The sequence below is a fragment of the Hippocampus zosterae genome, chromosome 14, assembly GCF_025434085.1.
Source record: "Hippocampus zosterae strain Florida chromosome 14, ASM2543408v3, whole genome shotgun sequence".
NCBI classification, from domain to species: domain Eukaryota; kingdom Metazoa; phylum Chordata; class Actinopteri; order Syngnathiformes; family Syngnathidae; genus Hippocampus; species Hippocampus zosterae.
In genome coordinates this window covers 16,580,795-16,602,025 of record NC_067464.1, presented here as the reverse complement: position 1 = coordinate 16,602,025, position 21,231 = coordinate 16,580,795, and the positions used below count along the sequence as shown (strand labels likewise).

General features: G+C 43.1%; 1 protein-coding gene and 1 long non-coding RNA gene across 8 annotated transcripts in view; one reads left to right on the top strand and one right to left on the bottom strand.

Moving 5' to 3' along the window:
• The window catches only part of dapp1 (dual adaptor of phosphotyrosine and 3-phosphoinositides), a 41,948-nt gene that overhangs the window by 13,064 nt on the left and 7,653 nt on the right, over window positions 1–21,231 (bottom strand). For 5 of the 7 annotated variants that reach the window (XM_052085855.1, XM_052085856.1, XM_052085857.1 and 2 more), the window contains exons 2-4: window positions 17,820–17,942; window positions 16,225–16,358; window positions 888–1,018 (exon numbers count right to left, since the gene is read on the bottom strand). In XM_052085855.1, coding sequence (XP_051941815.1) covers window positions 888–1,018; window positions 16,225–16,358; window positions 17,820–17,942 — 388 coding nt within the window. The remainder of the gene's footprint in view (window positions 1–887; window positions 1,019–16,224; window positions 16,359–17,819; window positions 17,943–21,231) is intronic. The other 2 variants (XM_052085858.1, XM_052085860.1) reach the window with 1 other exon arrangement.
• LOC127614575 (uncharacterized) lies at window positions 42–19,311 on the top strand. The gene is made up of 2 exons (XR_007966619.1): window positions 42–231; window positions 19,058–19,311. It is a non-coding gene; the product is annotated as an uncharacterized LOC127614575 (long non-coding RNA).

Genomic DNA, 21,231 nt, shown 5'->3' with positions numbered 1-21,231 from the left:
ACCCACGCTCACACTCACACCTAGGGACAATTTAGAGTGTTCCATTAACCTGCCACGCATGTTTTTGGAATGTGGGAGGAAGCTGGAGTACCGGGAGAACATGCAAACTCCCCACAGGAAGGCCAGAGCTGGAATTGAACCTGGTACCTCGCGCTACCTTACCTCTCTGAACTCATCCGCCCCTACACACCTGCCCGGCGCCTCAGGTCTGCGGACCAGACATGATTGGAGGTACCGAGAACTAGACTGAGGCTCAGAGGGGACCGAGCCTTTTCTGTTGCCCGTCCCTCTTTCTGGAATGACCTCCCACTGAACATTCAGCAAGCCTCCTCGCTGTCCATCTTTAAAACTCTCCTCATAACTTACTTGTATTCTTTGGAATTTGACTCAGCATGATTCAAATTTGTTCTTGGTTTTGCTGTTTGTTGCTTTCTACCGTCTTTATTACCGATGTGTTGCTTTACTGTTGGGTATGTTAGTTGTTCCATGTACAGCACTTTGTATGCAGCGATGGCTGTTTGAAAGTGCTCTATAAATACGGTTGATATTTTTTTCTTTAAAATTAAATATCCTCATTGTGTTTGGTGTTTTAAAGAGTCTACTTGGAGCAGTTTCCATGAGTTGTAGTTTCTACGTGTCTACAAGGCTCTTCTTTAATATTCACTTAACGTGATCATCTACTGCACCGCTGAATGCTGTGCAGAGTACTCATTTAACGGTATGTGCTAGGTCTCTGTATTTGAAGTCAGTAGGGAGAATGTTTCTGTCTTTGTGCTTCTGCTTTGGATAGCAACAGAGTAAGCAGTAGCCCTTAATTTTAATGAACGGAACACCCAGGTTGTCACGAACTTAGTCAGTCCTTCTATCATAGGTTTTAAGTGTCATACTGAGGGAGCATTTGGCACAAGATCATTTTCTGTGCGCCCAGTCTGCAGAGCTGTGTGAACCCGCACAGATTCATAGATGGATGGCTCCTCCACTCTCCAAGGGTACGGATACTTCAGTACAATGAGAGTTCCTAAGACACGGGGGGAGATAATGAGAAAGAACAGTATCCATGTCAAAAAGAATAATTGATTCAACTGTCTCGATGTAGTTCAAATTGTGATGAGCAATATGAACTTACAACAACTAGCAATTCCTTAAGTAGTGTGAATATTAGTAATGAGACATGTATTTTGTGCCCAAAACCACAGGAAACGTTATTGAATATTCATGCACTAATGTTTACACCAGTGGACCATATTTGTGAGCATTTTGCAAAGTGATCTGAGACAGTTGTAGTTGTTACTGATTCTGTCTATTTTCAATACAGTGCTACCTCTACTTATAACATTAATTGGTTCTGAAAGAAATGTCTTAACTTGAAAATTTTGTAAGTGTCCTAATCCATTCCAAGCCCCCCCAAAATTCAGACATAAATGTTTTCCAAAGCATAAAAATGCATCAAAATATGTAATAAAGACATGTTTCAATTAGATTATTGCACAATAAATGAGAGTTGTGCAAATTTAAAAAACTAAGAATAAAGAATAAAATGATGGTCGTTAAACTTTTAACTGAATCCTCATTGTTTTTTGCCCTTTTTAGTTTATGATCTCTCTCAGGAGTGTTTTTTGCCTGGCATTTTGTGAAGAACTGATCCAAGGACGTTTGCTTTTGTCGGCTTTTAACAATCCTTCGAAAATCTGCTCAAATTTAGCCAACCACATCAATGCAAAGCACCCAGTCGCGAGTGCAGCCACGGCTAACGTTAGCACCGAAAGCATTAGCAATAGAGGGAGCCATAGCAAACCTCTTCACCAACTAAACTCAAGGACAACACAAGTTATGAAGTCAGCATAGCTGCTGTGTCCTCTGTAGCCAACTAGAAGTGGTTGATGTTTATTTCATCACTTTATTTTGTCATGATGAATAGTGTTATTTCTGAAGTGCTAACTTATAGCAATGTGCTTTAAGGGCTTTATTTATTATCTGAAGCAAGTTCAGTGTTGAGTACTTGTATTGCTCAGAAAATTGTTCTTACTTTTTTTGATATGTTAACCTAAGCACTTTTTAAGGACCTGATGTTCTATTTTACTTTTATTTTGTAATTCTTTGGAGAAAACAAACAAAACAGTGATATCCCCCCTTGTGGTCGAAACTAATGGTTTGACTAGTCCAGGGGTGGGCAAACTACGGCCCATTTGGTCTTTTTAATCTGGCCCGCTGAAGATTGGTGCACAATTAAGGTTTGATTGCATTCATTTCGTTTGGACTTGTAATGACAGGTATTTCAACACCAGGTGGCACAGTTACTTAAAGTTGCATAGCACGGGGAGAGAGGGGAAGACAAAGAAAGAGGGAGAGAGTAATGACCATGGAAGGGAAAGTGATATATATCTGATTAAACGAAGCGGGTAACAAAGTATGAAACATTCAGGAGATGCCTGGAGTCGGAAAGACTCAAATCTACGAGACTTTGAAAAACAAGGAGGCGATTCTTACTCAGTTCTGGCAATTTCCATGCTCAGAGTGAATTGCTTGTGGCTCGAGTAAATGAACATTTTGTAGAATGGTTTGATTGTTATCATGTTAAAAACTTTCCGCAAACTGGACCGCTAATAAGAGTCTGAGAGCAGTCAAATGTGTAGAGCGTGAACAACAGGGGGCTTATTACAGATCCTTGAGGAGAACTGGTGCCTAGTGTGATGGTGGAGGAGAATGTGACATTATTACTGGCATACAAAGACATTGTGCTATCTTCTTTATTTTCTATTTCTATTTCTAACTTTTGGCCCGGCCCTCCACAATATTTTCTGCTTCTCATTTGGCCCCCCTGGGAAAATAATTGTCCACCCCTGGACTAGTCTCAAATACAGCAGATAGTAAATGGCAAGGACTGCATTTGTCAAGGTCTGCTGAAAAACAATAAAATACTTGTTGCCACTTTTTCTTTTCTTCTCTCTTTTGATCTACCTCAACAATGTAATGAATTGAAATGAAAATAGGGGTTTTCTCAGTAATTTTTAGAGGAGATTAAAATATAGACAGCCATCTCATTACCGCTGCGTCTCGCGTCCTAGACGCAAAATTTTCCCGTGGGACGCACAGTTACAAATAATGTGCGTTTTGGGGATGCAAGTAAATTTCTCAGTCAAAACAAAACAAAAAAAAACCTACGGCAGGCCTGAGGATTTCACAGTAACGATCGTTACCGATAGCATGTCGTTTCCGTCGCGTAATTTTGACGGGACCGAAAAATCGCTTAACCTTAGAAGTCACCGCACACAAGTTAACTGTACGCAATCAAATCTCTCCTGTGTGATCAACGTGATTTCACTGTGCCTGTATGTGTGTTTGTGGTGTGGTGTGTGTGAGTGTATTTCTTCTAATTTACTTTCGTTTTGTTTTGTTTTCAGTGTCGGGGGAGGGGTTGGGGGACTGAACAGATAACGTTATGTGCACATGCGGGTTGCTATTTTAGTCCACAAACTGAGGAATCGCGCAGATGAAAGTTTGAGATGGCAGCGAAAAAAACTCATAAAGGTCTACTACTTACAGCATTTAAGAAATGGGAATGACAGTCTGATTTTTCGTATGAATCATCTGAAGGGTGTATCACTAAACTCACCTGTGACGTATGCACAGAACACAGGGTTTAAAAAACACTGGTTTAATAAGGGACCAGACTTCATTTACAAACTACCCAAACCCGAGATGTACGGATCTTTTGGGTTTATCGATCCTGAAGTTGACGCCGAAATCAGACAAGTTGCAACTTTTGCTGCACATATTCAGAAAAATGGACTATCGTCAGAATGCTTCCAACGCTTTTCAAACCGGAACTAAAATAAGATAAGATATCCTTTATTTGTCCCACACTGGGGAAATTTACAGCCTCCATCAGCAAGAATGTGGGTAGAAAGAAGAAAGTAGAAAAAACAAACAAACAAACACTGTTCAATTAAGTGCAATATAAATACAAAATGGATACATCGCAGTGCTATTTACAATTGTTTTTCACATCACATCATTTAATTATTATTATTATTGTTATTTTTATTCAGCAGTCGATAGGAACGAGCGTCGGTATCTCTCCTTCTTACAGCGCGGGTGTAACAGCCTCTGGCTGAAGGAGCTACCTAGTGCTGTCAGGGCGGGCTGGAGAGGGTGGGAGAGACTGTCCATAATAGCTTTTAGCTTAGTTAGCGTCCTTCTGTTGCCCACCTCCTCCAGAGTTTCAAGGGAGCAGCCCAGGACAGAACTGGCCTTCCTGACCAGTCGCTCCAGTCTCTTTCTGTCCCGGGCTGAGATGCTGCCTGACCAGCAGACAATGCCATAATGGATGGCCGAGGCCACCACCGAGTTATAGAAAGTCTTAAGGAGCGACCCCTGAAGCCCAAAAGACCTCAGTTTCCTGAGTAGGTTAGAGTCGGCTCTGTCCTTTCCTAATCAGGGTGTCCGTGTTTGTAGACCAGTCCAGTTTGTTGTTCAGAAGAACACCTAGGTACTTGTAAGAGGTCACCCTCTCTATGTCCATACCCCGGATGTTCATCGGTGCTGGTGAGGACTGTTTCCTGCAGAAATCCACAACCTACTCCTTAGTTTTCCTAGGGTTGATCTGGGGGAGATTCTGCTGGCACCAGTCCACAAAGTCTTTCGTCAGTCCCCTGTACTCCTGATCGTCCCCCTCTGTAATGAGGCCAACAATCGCAGAGTCATCGGAGAACTTCTGAAGGTGGCAGTTTGGAGTGGCGTGTCTGAAGTCCGAGGTGTAGAGGATGAACAGGAATGGAGCCATAACAATCCCCTGCGGCGCTCCAGTGCTGCAGAGAAGCCTGTCGGATTCACAGCTCTGCAAACGCACGTACTGCGGCCGATTTGTAAGGTAGTCTATGATCCATGGTGTGAGATGGTGGTCCACACCGGCGTTCTGCAGTTTGCCTCCCAGTAAGTTGGGCTGGATTGTGTTGAAGCACTGGAGAAATCAAAGAACATGATTCTCACAGTGCTCCCAACCTTCTCCAAGTGTGACAGCACTGAGTGGAGGAGGTAGATAATGGCGTCTTCCACGCCGATGCCAGGCTTATAGGCAAACTGCAGCGGGTCAAGTGCCGGGCTCTCCAGCGGTCGAAGGTGATAGGAATGCAATGGCTTGTACCAAACTCACCAAGCTCGTTCCCATTCATTGAGTAACTCGTCAAATAACTCATGTAAAGGGTGGCAGCAGTGTACTATGCCACACACTCCAGAGCAGCTGGACATCGCTAGTAGCCTCATTCTACAGTCCGTTCAACGAGATACTTTCACAGACAAATATGCTGCTCTCCAAGCAAATCACACCGTCCACAGCTCAAGTCCTGTTGTAGCTCTCGATCCCGACATGAGTGACAACCTCATTAAAGTCGGTGGTCGTTTCAAGCATGCTTCATTGAACCTAGCACATGAGAATCCAATTGTTCTCCCAAACAAGCATCATGTGACTACCCTGCTTGTCCGACACTACCATGCAAAAGTCATGCACCAAGGAAGGCAATTGACAGAAAGTACAATTCGACACGCTGGACTTTGGATCATAGGTTGCAAAAGACTGGTCTCATCCTGGATCATAGGTTGCAAAAGACTGGTCTCATCCACAATTCACCGTTGTGTGGCATGTAGAAAACTCGGGGGAAAAACTAGAGACTCAGAAGATGGCGGATCTCCTACAGAAAGAAGGTATCTGGCCAGAACACAATGCACTCATGCTGAGAGGAGTTCATGAACTCATTTGTGCAAACACGCCGGGAGCGCGCCGTCTCACGGTAGCCATTTCCACTCCTCAGAGGTCTGAGGAGTCTGATTTCAGTCTGAGAACAATGATGAAGTCTTCAATCCGAATAATATAATATAGATGCACTCCTGTGTGCTTGGAAGTTCTTGAGAGTTCTTTTACACAGCTGTGCAACCTAACAAGCAACAAACAAACATTATGTTCCTTGATGCCTTATTTTTTCCAAGGCTGGCCCCACTTCAAAGTTATTCCTCATGGTCTCTCTCAGTGAAACCTTGCAAGGCCATACTGCTGAATAAATGCTTTGTAGTGTTTATGGCAGGGGTGCCCAAACTTTTTGGATCGAAGATCTACTTTTCAATCAACTAACCTCCCGGGATCTACCCTTACCGCCGCTCGCATGCGCACACGTGCACACACACACACGCACACACACACGTGTGCGCGCGCACGCCATGATGAGAAACAGCCTGAAATGGAGGCATGCGACGCACTTTTGCAGCCTGTTAACTATCGTAGCTCACACGTACCATTTTAAAGTGCTTCCCTGGGCCCTCCTAGATTCCTATTCTTTGCTCGTGCCCTCGGTGAATTGAACACGAAGCCAACTCTGAATGAGAATCATGACGATAAAAGATATAGCGCAACAGCTCTGATCGCTAACAACTTCCGGTGATGTTATCACGCACCACTGTGAATTTAAGGTTTACCTGCGTAATTTAATTTTTTAAATATATTTTTGTGAAAATGAGACTGATAAGATTATTAGTGTGTGGTGTATATTAACACAAAAAATATATTACCGAGATGTTCAAAGACACAAAAATGGTTGTTTGTTTTTTTTTCTTCTCGACACTCCTCGGATCTACTTGGGACCTGTCTTAGATCTACAGGTAACTCAGGATCTACCTAATGGGCACCCTTGGTTTATGGGATAACTATGTACCGTTATTGTATCATATCACTACAACCTAAGGGTTATTTATGTGTATTTTTTCCTAAAATTGTCATGTGCTGTATCTAAGTCGAGAGACAAAGGGCGAAACATTTTTAAATAAACCGCTCAGCAACATCACAGGACCTGAACCACCTGCGTTTTTCAGTTTCAGTGAAGTGCAAATGAGTGCAGTTAAAATGGAGGCAATTGTACAGTCAGAGGTGCTGCTAGGGATTTCGAACATGATAATAATGATAATAAAAAAAAAACTTTCTGCACTGAAATAGAATAAAATGCATTTTGATTCAGTTTACTGCGATAGGAATCGGCGACTGTACATTAAAAAAAACATCTCTTCATATTTGACCATGAAGTTAACTTAAGAATTGTGACCTGGAAAAAAAAAATTGAGTTAAAATGAGAGTAAATTTTGTATAGAATGTGAAAATACACAGAATTTAATTTTCAGGAACCATCAAATAGTTTGAGAGAAAAAAAATCTATTACAAATTTAAATTGTACAATTCAGATTGTTATTTTATATGATTCAGATTAAAATATACAAATCCATCCATAATCCGAGCCACTTAACTTCAATTAATGTAATTCAAATTCAGGATAAACTATTTAAAGTTATTCACACTCAGTTGGTGGCAAATACTCCACCCCACCGTGTCCCACTGAGTTTCAGAAACTTCAAGGGTTCTTTTTAGTGACCGTTCATCGGTAATGATCCTAACGTCTAGTGATGGGAATTCTGGCTCCTTTTAGAGAGCGGGCTCTTTTGGCTCGACTCTCTAAAAAGATCCGGCTCTTTCGGCTCCCAAATGGCTCCTCAGTTTTTAAATTACTATATTAAATTAATTTAATACAAAAAATAACGTAATTTCTGTGTAAAATGAAGTACTAATGCAAAAAATAGACATTATATCAAATATTTATTATTTATGTGGCTTTATTTATATTCTTCTGAACATACTCAATATGGAGTGCTACAAAAATAAAAACAAAGTACAAAGACCCATCTAAAAAACAAGGTCGTCAAAAAGTTTAAATCTCTGAATGTGTATATTTATAATCTTTTAACTATTTACAGTAAAACAACATAAGTAAGCGGGCGGCCCGGTAGTCCAGTGGTTAGCACGTCGGCTTCACAGTGCAGAGGTACCGGGTTCGATTCCAGCTCCGGCCTCCCTATGTGGAGTTTGCATGTTCTCCCCCGGGCCTGCGTGGGTTTTCTCCGGGTGCTCCGGTTTCCTCCCACATTCCAAAAACATGCGTTGCAGGCTGATTGAACACTCTAAATTGTGTGAGTGTGAGTGCGAATGGTTGTTCGTTTCTGTGTGCCCTGCGATTGGCTGGCAACCGATTCAGGGTGTCCCCCGCCTACTGCCCGAAGACAGCTGGGATAGGCTCCAGCACCCCCCGCGACCCTAGTGAGGGTCAAGCGGTTCGGAAGATGAATGAATGAATGAACATAAGTAAGCTTTGAATACCACACAATAAATTAAAATTTGTAAAACAAAAAGATGCGGACGTTGTATCGGTCTGTCGTGGTGAAGAAGGAGCTGAGCCAAAGGGCGAAGCTCTCAATTTACCGGTCGATCCACGTCCCAACCCTCACCTATGGTCACGAGCTATGGGTCGTGACCGAAAGAACGAGATCCCGGATACAAGCGGCTGAAATGAGTTTTCTCCGCAGGGTGTCCGGGCTGATTGCTATGAATTGGAAACAGTGTTGGGAAAATTATCACTGAAAGACAAAGAAAAATGAAATGAACACGGAAAACAATGGTATAAATGTAAAATCGTAATTGAAAGGACCAAACGAATACAAGCTAAAAAGACGAACGACAAACGCCGAAAGCCGGATGAGGATATAATTGCAGCTCCTGCTGCTACGCAAGCATTAACCTCTCCAGCGGCCGCCATTTCGGAAGAGCTGTATCCGGGCTTCCCCCCACATTCGCAACCGCAGAGAGAAAATAATTCAGCACCCCTCCGTCCTGGGGAACGAATCAAACTCCCTTAACACCTCCCGATCAAACTACCAGATATGATTGGAGTAAGGATAACCCTGTACAAGCTTACCCCACAAACAACAACGGGGAATCGAGACACCTCTACCGGCCATGCACATCGGCCGAATTTCGAGACATCGCCGTCTCATCATCACCGAAGGACGACCCAGACAAGTTTGTGAGAGAATTATCGGATTTAGTCCACAGTCACAGGCTTAACACGGGGGGATTGTTGAAATTGCTCTCATTAACTACCGGTTCCAAGTTTGGTGCAGTCGTGGGCTCCTTTAATGGTACAAAAGCTGCGGGACGTTATCTGTGCTATGATGAACTTAAGCAGCTAGGGGGACCTCTTGACCAAATTATGGATCGTTGCGCCAAAGCATACGAGCGGACGCAAAACCCAAAAGAAATTTCCACATGCATTCAAAAGGCTGACGAAACTACGGACGATTTTTTCCATCGTCTGCAAACAGTGTTCAAAATACACGGCGGTATCCCTGAGACAGAGTCAGACTTGTTCAATTCGCATTTAAAACAGCATTTGCTAAACCAAGCACATCCTGATGATAAAAGAAGCCATTTGAATTGGCCAACATGTCCGATCGATGAGCTTTTGAATTACGCTCGGAATTTCGAGCGACTCGAGAACAAGAAAAAGAAGAATGAGAGTCACGTGACCAACATTTATTACGCCGCAAAAAACTCACACGCACACAGGAAAACCCTGGGTCCTCCTTATAAAGGTAATGAACAAATACTGTCGTTTGCTCCCTTCAAATTAACCCCTAGGGACCAAAAACGATTTGTTGAAGGCAGATGTTTTCTTTGTGGGCCAACATCCTCTGTCCGGACCCTCGGCAAATTGTATAAAATAATTACGTTATACATTTTATATTTGTGGACTATAATCTGCGCATTACCGGATCGCTTGTTAAAATTATCTGTTGTATTCTTTGCGTGCACTAACAGATGTAATGCAGAGGACCGCGGCAGCGCGACTCATTCATTCATCCATTCATTCATCTTCCGAGCCGCTTGATCCTCACTAGGGTCGCGGGGGGTGCTGGAGCCTATCCCAGCTGTCTTCGGGCAGCAGGCGGGGGACACCCTGAATTGGTTGCCAGCCAATCACAGGGCACACAGAGACGAACAACCATCCACGCTCACACTCACACCTAGGGACAATTTAGAGTGTTCAATCAGCCTGCCACGCATGTTTTTGGAATGTGGGAGGAAACCGGAGCACCCGGAGAACACCCACGCAGGCCCGGGGAAAACATGCAAACTCCACACAGGGAGGCCGGAGCTGGAATCGAACCCGGTACCTCTGCACTGTGAAGCCGACGTGCTAACCACTGGACTACCGGGCCGCCCCGGCAGCGCGACTTTGTGTGTATAATGTTTGACTCACTCGAGACCTTGCCTGAGCAGGGCATGTCGGCGATAACGATGCGCTGATTGGCTCCTCTGAACTTAAGGTGTGTCCATACATAAGCGTAAGCATATACGATGCGCTGATTGGCTCCTCTGAACTTAAGGTGTGTCCATTTATAAGCGTCAGCACGCATTCAAAATGGATGATTGTGTCAGGAAATAGACGCATGCGCGACGCCACAGTGTGCTCACAGCTTCAGCCCAGGAGAGCCGCACACAGACAATTAGACAAAACGAATCGCGGGAGATTTCGATTGTGTGCAGTTCTGCTGCCGTCTACTTTGCAGCTGTTTAATAGCAGAACACCGCAACATGGTAAATGAACATCCCAATGGCGTCCTCAAATATTTGCATGCCTCAGACATTGCATTCACCTATAGTGGAAGAAAAGCACTGCACATTCCTGTGCTCCCTTGTGTCAGTATTTAAAATGGTTCTTAACTCCTCTTCTGATATATTTTTTAAGTGATTTCAGAAGGGATGTGAAAAGGGGAATTGTACAAATGAAAAGGATATTTTTGTTTTTATGTTTAGTATTTATTTTGGTAAAATTAGTATTTTGTTTTTGTTAAATTAATGGGGAAATTACAACTACTGTTTAACAAAGTTAAAATTAAAATGTCTTATTTCCCTAAAAGGGCTATTTCTATTATTAAGCAGGCACAACTTAACAAAATAAAAGAGTTCCTGTGCCTCAACACAATACCCCTCATTATTTGCTGTGTACTGGCAAAGTGAATAATTGTTATTTTCATGCACCCCATTATTAGTTGGTTGTGAGGACTGTTGATTTGTATAAGCTTAGCTTGACCATACTAAATGGGCATATTGCCCTGCTCCCCATGACCGCCGTGCATGGGACTGGACCTTGGTCTTATTAAAAAAAAAAAAGTGGACCGACAGCATTTCTAGTTGAGGACCACTGCACTAGACGCTCCGCATTATAATGCGTCCTGTCCATTTTGGAGAAAATTTAAGACTTTTAATCTGTTTGAACAAAACACAAGGGAAACGATACTGTCTTGTCATTGTTGATGTGTTTCCAAAATGGGTTGAACTGTCTTCGAGCGCTCGTGATGATTCGGGAACCTCGTGAAAGCATTGGGCAAATTGTTGGACACTGATTTGAAGCAACACCGTGCATACCACCCGCAATCGGCTGGATTTGTGGAACACACTAACGGAACTGTCAAAGCCAGGCTCATTGAGACAATGAGGGAGACTAAGAGACTACCGTATTTTCACGACTATTCGACGCACCGTACCAATGGCCGCAGTCTCATTAATGGGTGACATTTCTGTATTTTACACATATACAGGACGCACCGTACGAATGGGCGCAGTTTTACAGTGGTAAAACGTACGCTTAAACATACGGCATGCATGCATGCTAACACGTTCGCTAACACGTTAGCTTGAAGCACACACTGAAGCTCGAAGCTAAAACACGTTTTTAAAAAGGCAACGAAAGCAGAACTGAGTTCGGGTGTATTTTATTTACAAGGTACTCACGTTTTTTGCTCAAGCATCACTCAGAAAGCCATCAAAGTCGTCATCTTCTGTGTCCGAATTAAACAATTGTGCAAGTATCGGTAATCCATCCAAACCGCCGGGTTCCCCCTCGTTGTCAGAGTCACTCTCGTCGTCATGTGGCTCCACAGAAATGATGCCGGCTTTGCCAAAAGCTCGAACAACTGTACTAGCAGCAACGTTCGTCCAAGCAGGTACAATCCATTCACAGATCTTGGCGTAACTAGCCCGGCGCTGCCTCCCACTCTTCGTGAAGCTGTGTTCGCCATCGATCATCCATTTTTCCCATGCCGCTCGCAACTTCACCTTGAACGCCCGGTTGATGCCGATGTCCAGCGGTTGGAGTTCTTTCGTTAAGCCTCCGGGAATAACGGCAAGCTCGGAGTTCATTTGCTTGACTTTGTCTTTCACCGCTGGTGTGAGATGGGCACGCATGGAGTCGCAAATCAAGAGTGACGGCGAGGCATGGAAAAAGCCATCCGGTCTCTTAACATACACCTCACTTAGCCACTCTCTCATTTTCTCCTCGTCCATCCAGCCCTTTTGGTTTGCTTTCACGATGACGCCGGCTGGAAACTTTTCTTTCGGCAGCGTCTTTCGCTTGAAAATCACCATAGGTGGCAGTTTCTGTCCGTTAGCATGACAACCAAGAACGACAGTGAAAGCTGACTTCTCGTGCCCCGTTGTGCGTATCGCAACCGTGCTGGTCCCCTTCTTCTCCACAGTGTGGTTCACCGGGATGTCGAAAGTCAGCGGCACCTCGTCCATGTTGGTAATGTGGTTAGGCTGGATGCGTTTGTCGACAATCTTTTTACTGCAGTAGGTGCGGAAAATGGCGAGCTTTTCTTTGTAGTCCGCTGGAAGTTGCTGAGCCACGGTCGTCTTCACTCTCATGGATAGATGGCGCCGTTTCATAAAGCGAAAGCACCAAGACGGACCTCCTTGAAAATGTTCAATTTTCAATTCTTCGGCTAACGTTTTCGCCCTTAGTCGAATGGTGACCGTGGAGACGCTTCTGCCGGCTGCTCTTTGATCAAGAATCCACCGCTCCAGTTGGTCTTCCAACTCGGGCCACCTCGCCTTATTTCCACGGAAACTGCGCTTGGTCTTTTTGACTTGGCGAAGCTCGTTCTCCTGCTTCCTCCATTTGCGAACCATGGATTCGTTGATATTAAATTCTCTGGCGGCTGCTCGATTCCCATGTTTCACTGCATAACCGATGGCTTGGAGTTTGAATTGCGCTTCGTAGGCGTGTCTCTTTGTGGAACTCATTTTCGGGGGTTCTTGAAAACCAAAACCGAAGTTGTTTTGCAATAATGCACATACTCACATTTTATACATGTGCTGGTACCTGCTAGAGGCGTGCCTTACACGCCCACCCTTCACTCATTGCCGGACCCACCCCCTGCGTGCCTGTCCTCACTCACGTCCACCTCTCTTCATATATTTACATTTCTCCCTCTCCATAATTTACATATAAGTGCGCGGACGCACTTCACTGATTGGCCGACCGCTTCTCCGCATGCGTGCGTGTCGTCACTTACGTACACATTTTCTCTCTCTCCAAATTTACATATAAGTGTGTGGACGCGCTTCACTGATTGGCCGACCTCTTCCCCGCACTTCACTGATTGGCCGACCTCACTTCCGCCTTTTCTCTAAACAGCGTGTCGGGTCTCAGCCAGATTTTGGAACTCAGCTCATATAAAAGACGCATCGCATTATAAGGCGTCCTGTCCATTTTGGAGAAACCTTTAGACTTTTAATGGCGCCTCATAGTCGTGAAAATACGGTATTTAATCAGAAAGAGATGCATAGACACAATGACTTGCCTGGGTGTTCTGCACCACAGACTCGCCAGGTCCGGACGATTCATACGAAAAATCAGACTGGCATTGGGTATGGAGTACCGAACCCCTTGATACGGGCTGTCCGGTCACTATACCACCGATGTCAGAGTTTGGTTCGCATTGCCGGCAGTAAGTCGGAATAGTTTCCAGTGAGGGTAGCACTCCGCCAAGGCTGCCCTTTGTCGCCAATTCTGTTCATAACCTTTATGGACAGAATTTCTAGGCGCAGCCGAAGCGTTGAGAGGGTCCGTTTTGGTGGCCTCAGTATTGCATCCCTGCTTTTTGCAGATGATGTGGAGCTGTTGGCTCCTTCAAACAGGGCTCCCTAACTCTCACTGGAGCGTTTCACAGCCGAGTGTGAAGCGGTTGGGATGAAAATCAGCACCTCCAAATCTGAAACCATGGTCCTCAGTCGGAAAAGGGTGGAGTGACCCCCTCCGGGTCGGGGGGGAGATCTTGCCCCAAGTGGAGGTGTTTAAGTATCTTGGGGTCTTGTTCACGAGTGAGGGCAGAAGGGAGCGAGAGATCGACAGGCGGATTGGTGCAGCATCTGCTGTGATGCGGACGTTGTATCGGTCTGTCGTGGTGAAGAAGGAGCTGAGCCAAAGGGCGAAGCTCTCAATTTACCGCTCGATCTACGTTCCAACCCTCATCTATGGTCACGAGCTATGGGTCGTGACTGAAAGAACGAGATCCCGGATACAAGCGGCCGAAATGAGTTTTCTCCGCAGGGTGTCTTGGGCTCTCCCTTAGAGATAAGGTGAGAAGCTCGGTCATCCGGGAGGGGCTCCGAGTCGAACCGCTTCTCCTCCACATCGAGAGGAGCCAGATGAGGTGGCTTGGGCATCTGATTCGGATGCCTCCTGAACGCCTCCCTGGTGAGGTGTTTCGGGCATGTCCCACACCGGGAGGAGACCCCGAGGAAGACCCAGGACACGCTGGAGAGACTATGTCACCCAGCTGACCTGGGAACGCCTCGGGATCCCCCGGGGAGAGCTGGAAGACCCGGCCCCGGATAAGCGGTAGAAGATGGAAGGATGGATGGATATTCTTTTTGCGGTCGTATTACCTGATGATACAAAAAGTTAATTTAAAACCATGTTTGCATGTTTCAGCTGCTGTGAGGCCTAACCGCTTAACATCTGGGGCCACAGACCAGGAAATCAATGCCACAATCAAAAGATGGCTTCATCTGGCTCTTGATCTGGATGGTGATAGGAAGGAGAGGATGAGAAGAGGGCATGGAGAACACAACAATTTGATGGATCAAAAAATGCCATTCAAGAGCAAGCTGCATCCCTGTTTGGACTCTGTTCAATAAAGAAAAGTACGGTTTTCCAGTGTATGTACAGATACATTGTCATGATTCGGTTTGGGGACAACAGGTGGCACTGTAGGGCTCTCCCTGAAGCTGCACACCTGTTGGTCGTTATGTTATTAGTAATATAAAAAGACTCCTGCCCGACCACTCATTGTCAGGTCATTGTTGCTGTTTGTTGGCTGCTGTCATGTTTGTTTCAGTCATGTTTCGGTTCCTGTTATGTTTTAGCTTCGGTCATGATTTTTGTTTGATACTTTGAACTTTGTTTGTTGTTAGGACTTTGTTTTGGATTTAGTTTTCTTTGTTTTATCAATACAATCTTTCAAGTACACCCTGCTCCTCCCTCTTGCCTGCTTTTTGGGGTCCACCACCACCTTGCATCGTGACATATATGTGAGGTTCAAAAATTACGACAATAAACATATTTTAGTACAGTTGTTTATGAGGGTTTTTCTATCATATGTGGGTCAAATATAGCTCATAAATGAAGTGGCGTAGTTAAGGTTGAATTAAGGCTGATATCAGGAACCTGTTCTGGCCCAGCATAGGGCCGGAGTAGGCCCAGATATTGTTTTGCAATTTGACTCAGATATGGGCCTGATGCGGCCCACATTGTGGATGCCAGATGTGGGCGACTAATAAAACAACACGCAAGAAATATGAAAAAGACTAAATCACATAATCAGAAATAGTTCTAAAAAAGTAGAATAATTGATTCAAAGTTAATTGATTTTTGGCACTAGACTAATTAAACACCAAGTTAAAATTATGGTAAACTCAATTGAAATAGAAAGAGTACGAAAATAAATTTATTGGATACGTAATGGTGCAATGTCGGAAAATCAAAAAGAAAATATCAAAAACCATAGGGATCCTCTACAAAACCAAGGATGTGCTGAATAAGAGGTCAAACAGAAAGTTGTAAGTACAGCATATGCAAATATGGCACTCATAAGGGTTAATGAATTTGTGTACATGACTAGGTTTGTATGTAGACTCTTTTCCTTATCTTCTCAAATTAAGATACAGTCTACCAAATGAATGATCTATCAGTATATTACTATCAAACATGTTAAAACTCACAAATAAGAAAGGTTAGGACTAGATACGCTTATAACTTCTTCCTACTTCTTTTGAACATGTAATTTGTGCTGAATGATGACTATTTTTTTTTTGCTTCCCTTTACCTCCTGCCAATTTTTTAATTTTCTGTTTATGTTTCAATAAACAAATAAAACAATGATGTGGCATACAACTAGCTACTCTCTGTTCTTAATGTCAAACTAATGTCTGATTTTAAAACCTTTAAAACATTTTACTTGGTAAGTCTTCATACTTTCGTGTAGTAAATGTCGTGGATGTGCTTGTTGTACCTGTTTCGCTGCCCACCAGAGGCTGATTGGCGAAGTGGTTAATAAAGTCCCGAAGGTTTGAAAATGTGTTAAATCCAAACACATAGCCATTGTCTTTGCGCGTCACGTGAAAATGCTTGACTGAATCCTTTGCCCTGTAGATTGGATTGGAAACATCATATTAATTCATCCGAATTGACACAAAACAAATCAGATACAAACTGCTTTTCATAAGTTACTTTTTAGTTTCAGTATTGGAAAAAAGTAATCTTTTTTTAAAGCTTTCTGAATGCTGTCGGTCTGTCTTGTTTGACATGTCTCCTCAACATTGTCAGGGATGGTATCTGTGGATTAGTCCATAATTAATCCTTCTTCAGAGGGATGTTTGCCAAATGTAGGGAGATAACAATCCTTAACCAGCCACGGAAAATCTGTGCAAGATTACTGGAGGGAATACACGAGCCATTCGTTGAACATTAGATATGGTGGGTAAAATGTGGTTTTCGTTCAGGCCGAGTAAACTACACTCAGGATGTAACAACAACGCTCATTGCCACCATTTCATTGATGTCATGTTACAATATTAAAACAGGACATCTTTGTCCCAAAAAAAAAAAGCAGCTTCTTGTTGTCTGCTTCAGCCAAACGACGTAGACCATGATGCTTTGCGCGTCCCAGCCAATAGGAACACACCCCGCACACCGTATACACAGAAATCCAAAATGGTGGACAGTGGCAAATGTACAGTCATTTAGCAGATTGAAATTGCAAATGCCGACAAAACATGCCATGGAGGACATTCTGGGTCGTACTTTAGACAATACAGACACCGTGAACTACAAGCAGCGCTGGATTTTTGGGGGGGTAAAAAAGACCTCTCTGTCATCATGTTCTCTGAAGTGGGGGAGGCATCATGCAGGGAAGTAGCCTATTCTGTCTTCAACAAAGACATAACTGTGCATCCCAACTACCTCAGTGCCCAGTGACAGGGTATTGTAAACAGAAGGGATTATTGTAAATGCCAAGAGGTCTCTTCTCCTCTTGTAATGTTGAAATGGTAGATGAGTGTTTACACTTGATATTTTAATTTAGGTTTATCTTGCTCCGTTATTTGAGTTGACTTGTTTGCGAGATTGTTCCAGCAGACTTATTTTGTATTTGCTGTGCATGTTTATATTTATGTGCCATCGAGTTGTGTTTGAACCGACTTGAACTTGTTTCGCAAGTTACTTGATGTTCCCAATAGATTTACAGTCGAACGTTTCACCGAAAAAGGAACAACTGTTTAAGGCAGCAATTACTGGTTGGTGTCTTGTTCCTGTCTTAACTTGAATTTTGCTCTTTTGAATTACCAATTTCTGTAGCCATGAATTAAAAAAAAGCCTAAATGATTGGTCAAGCATGTTTCTTTGTCACTGCTTTTTTGCCATTGCTAGAGGTTAGAGGCTTCCCGAATATGACTGCAGGTCCCTTGGACCTTGGGCAAGCGAAATAACTTAAATGAGGGACGGCAATCTTTTTAAGTATAATTGTGCCCTTTCAAGGATACACAAAGGCGAAGTTTGCCTGTTTGTCTTTATGTAATTGTACAAATTATACAAAAAAAAAACCCTGACCTGACAGACAAAGCAAAACAGCCTGGTCCCTCATTGCTGTTTCTCAGGAGGTAAGTCCCATCACTTCCATTAGACAAGAGGAGAGCTTCAGCAGCATGGCGGGACAGATCATAGTGGTACCAACTACAATAAAACGATAAGTTAGAGGTACATGAAGCGATATGACAGTTTGTATACAAGGCTCAAAAATGAAATGTTTCTTTTGCGTGCCAGTTTTGCTAATCAATTATAGTAATTTATTTGAGGAGCTGATTCCTAATTTTGAGGCACAGTTTTTTTAATCACCAAAGACCTGATGCAAGAGTTTTAATGAACAATAAAAATATGATGCTATATCAAATGAACAGTTGGTTTTCTTTTTTACTATACCAACAGTTTTTATTTCTCTAAATCATTGTTTGGAGGAGAAAACTGTATTTTCTTGTCTAGAAACATTTTCAGTTGGTCAATTAGAAAGACAAATACAACACTTCTATTTAAACATTGTGCTTCTGAATAGGTTTCATTGTGTTTTAGTAAAGCTCCATTGATTAAAAAATGTAATTATGTACTAATATTATGTAATTCTGAGGACATTTGTTCTGTAGACCTCAGTGGTACCTCTACTTACGAACGTCTCTTCATACGAAATTTTCAAGTTACGAAATGCCTCAACTGGAAAATATTGCCTCTTGTTACAAATGAAATCTCAAGATACGAAAGGTAAAAATACGGTATAGGTTGCTCCTCGCAGCTCAGAGTTTCCTGAACACAACATACTTGTAGCTGCTCTGCCATTGGCTATTACCGCACATCTTCCTGGCATCCCATTGGCTTATGAGGGACCTCAACGTATGTGTCTATGTGTGAAGACAGATCGATGTGTTTATGCAGCGTCCTCATCATTCGCCTCTCGGGCCATGAGGTGTTCCGATAGTTTTACGTAAATGTGAATCACCCAGAGAAAGTGTTCACCAGTCGGGCGATAGCTCACGATGCTGATGGTTGCCTTGGACATTTTCAAAGGATTGTTAAAAGCCGACAAGCAAACGTCCTTGGATCAGTTCTTGACAAAACACAAGGCAAAAACCACCTTTGAGAGAGAAGATTAACTAAAGAGGGCAAAAAAACGATGACGATTAAAACGGTGAAAACGATGATTAAAAGTGAAATGACCATCACTTTTATTGTTGACTCTATTGAGTACGCACACTTCTTGGCAAAAAACGTTAATTTAAAACCATGTTTGTATGTTTCAGCTGCTGTCAGGCCAAACCACCTAACATCTGGGGCCAAAGACGAGGAAATCGATGGCTTCATCTGGCTCCCGATCGGGATGGTGACAGGAAGGAGAGGATGAAAAGAAAAAGACATGGAGAGCACAACAATTTGATGGATGGAAAATGGTTCAAGAGCAAGCTGCATCCCAGTTTGGACTCTTGTTAAATAACGAAAAGTGCAGTTTATGTGCAGGTTCACAAATAATGAAAATAAGCATCTTTTTATAACAGTCGTTTTTTAGGCTTTTTATTTAGTGTGGGTCAAATAAGAAAAGTATAAATACTGTTTACATATTTTAAACATGCTGGTACCTGTGATGTTTCTTGTTTGAAATAACATTAATGATCACACAGACAACGACATGTAACTGATCTGTTTTCAACTGCTGGTCGTTTCAGATCTTGACCAACAGAGGGTGCTAAGATACTGTGGAACAGTTGTGAAATCCCAGTTTATATTTAACTTTATGCAAACATTGCCTTGACGTATAAACACAAAAAATCCCGAGGGAGGGGGCAAAACCTACTTTGCCGTTTTTTCCAATCAACTGCGAAAAATGAGGGATTACTGAATGTACAGTATATATTATCCAGTAAATCTATCGAGTAAACTTGAGCAAAACTTTGCTTTTTATTTTGATTTGTTCCTGCTACATAATGATGGTCAATGTTTGGCTTGTTTGTGAATTTTATTTCATGAAATTCTGACTCGATACTATGATAAAGAATGAAAGAAGCATGCACGGCCACCCCTTCACTGAGCCACCCACGTGAAAATTTTCTGTATGCACTCCTGGATGACTTACGCTTGTGGTGGCTCTGGAAATAACTGATTCACCATACTGAAGAGTATTGTGAATATTACTTGACAGTCGTTGTAAATACTTTATTTTTTAAAGACATCTAGAAAAGCTCGCTATCAAACCAAATTAGTAATAGTAATGGTAATGGTAGTTACAGAGATGTCGTACCCATGGGGGATGTAGCCGTCGCAGCGCAAAAATTGGGGGGTGTTGATAAAGTAGGAGCACCATATAAACAAGTGTCATCTATATATTAGGGATGTGAATCTCAGCACTGAGGACGATTCGATACACATCTCGATGCACTGCCAGTGATGCGATACTTAAACGATACATGGAATTTACTGGCGATACGATGCGATACGATACACATTAAGTTCAAATCAATGCGATCCGATACGATACAATGCAATTTGTTGCGATATTGTGCATTTAAACATGATGCAAATAAGCAAAGAATAAAAGCTTTTAAAAAGATGGAATTCAGTATGGTATTACAAAAAGGATACCACTTTATTCCTTATAAACAGTAGAACTTGTAAAACAACTTAATTAAGCCCTTTTACAATTGGGTTTTGTGCAAAGAAAATTTGGCACCTGAGACTCACAGCTGTTGCTATAGTGTAAACACAGACTATTCTCACTGAGTCTTATATGAAAAATATTCATTCATTCATCTTCCAAGCCGCTTGATCCTCAATAGGGTCGCGGGGGGTGCTGGAGCCTATCCCAGCTGTCTTCGGGCAGTAGGCGGGGGACACCCTGAATCGGTTGCCAGCCAATCGCAGGGCACACAGAAACGAACAACCATTCGCACTCACACTCACACCTTGTCACGATCTGCCCGAAGCGATAATGATCGCTCCGTGCAGAACGAAAAAATAAAGGATTGGATCCCCGGAAAACAGACAACGAAAGAATCTTCTCAAAGCAAAGAGTGTCTTTAATGACAAAAACAGAAAGAGCCCGACAGGGAAAAAACGGAAACACAAAACGCTGGTCAAATAAGGACCAGGGAAGAAATAAGGAAACAACTGAAAACGCTCGCTGAAAAAACAAAGTGCGAGGAGCTACTGATTAGGCAATATCGAAGTATTCAATTTAGTGACTAACGCGAATGGCAAGAGTCAAGGCCGCAAGGCAAGAAGGCAACGAGTAATCTACAAATAGAGGAATTAGCACGAGAGATCAATGGCACGGTGAGGAATTCTCCGGCAGTGGGAGAACTGCCGGAGTCTCATTAATATAGGAGAGTAATCAGCCCGAAATTACGGACAGGTGCGCAGATGGCGGGTGAGAAAACCCGCCACCTGCTGGCGGACACGCGACGTGACAGTACCCCCCCCTCAA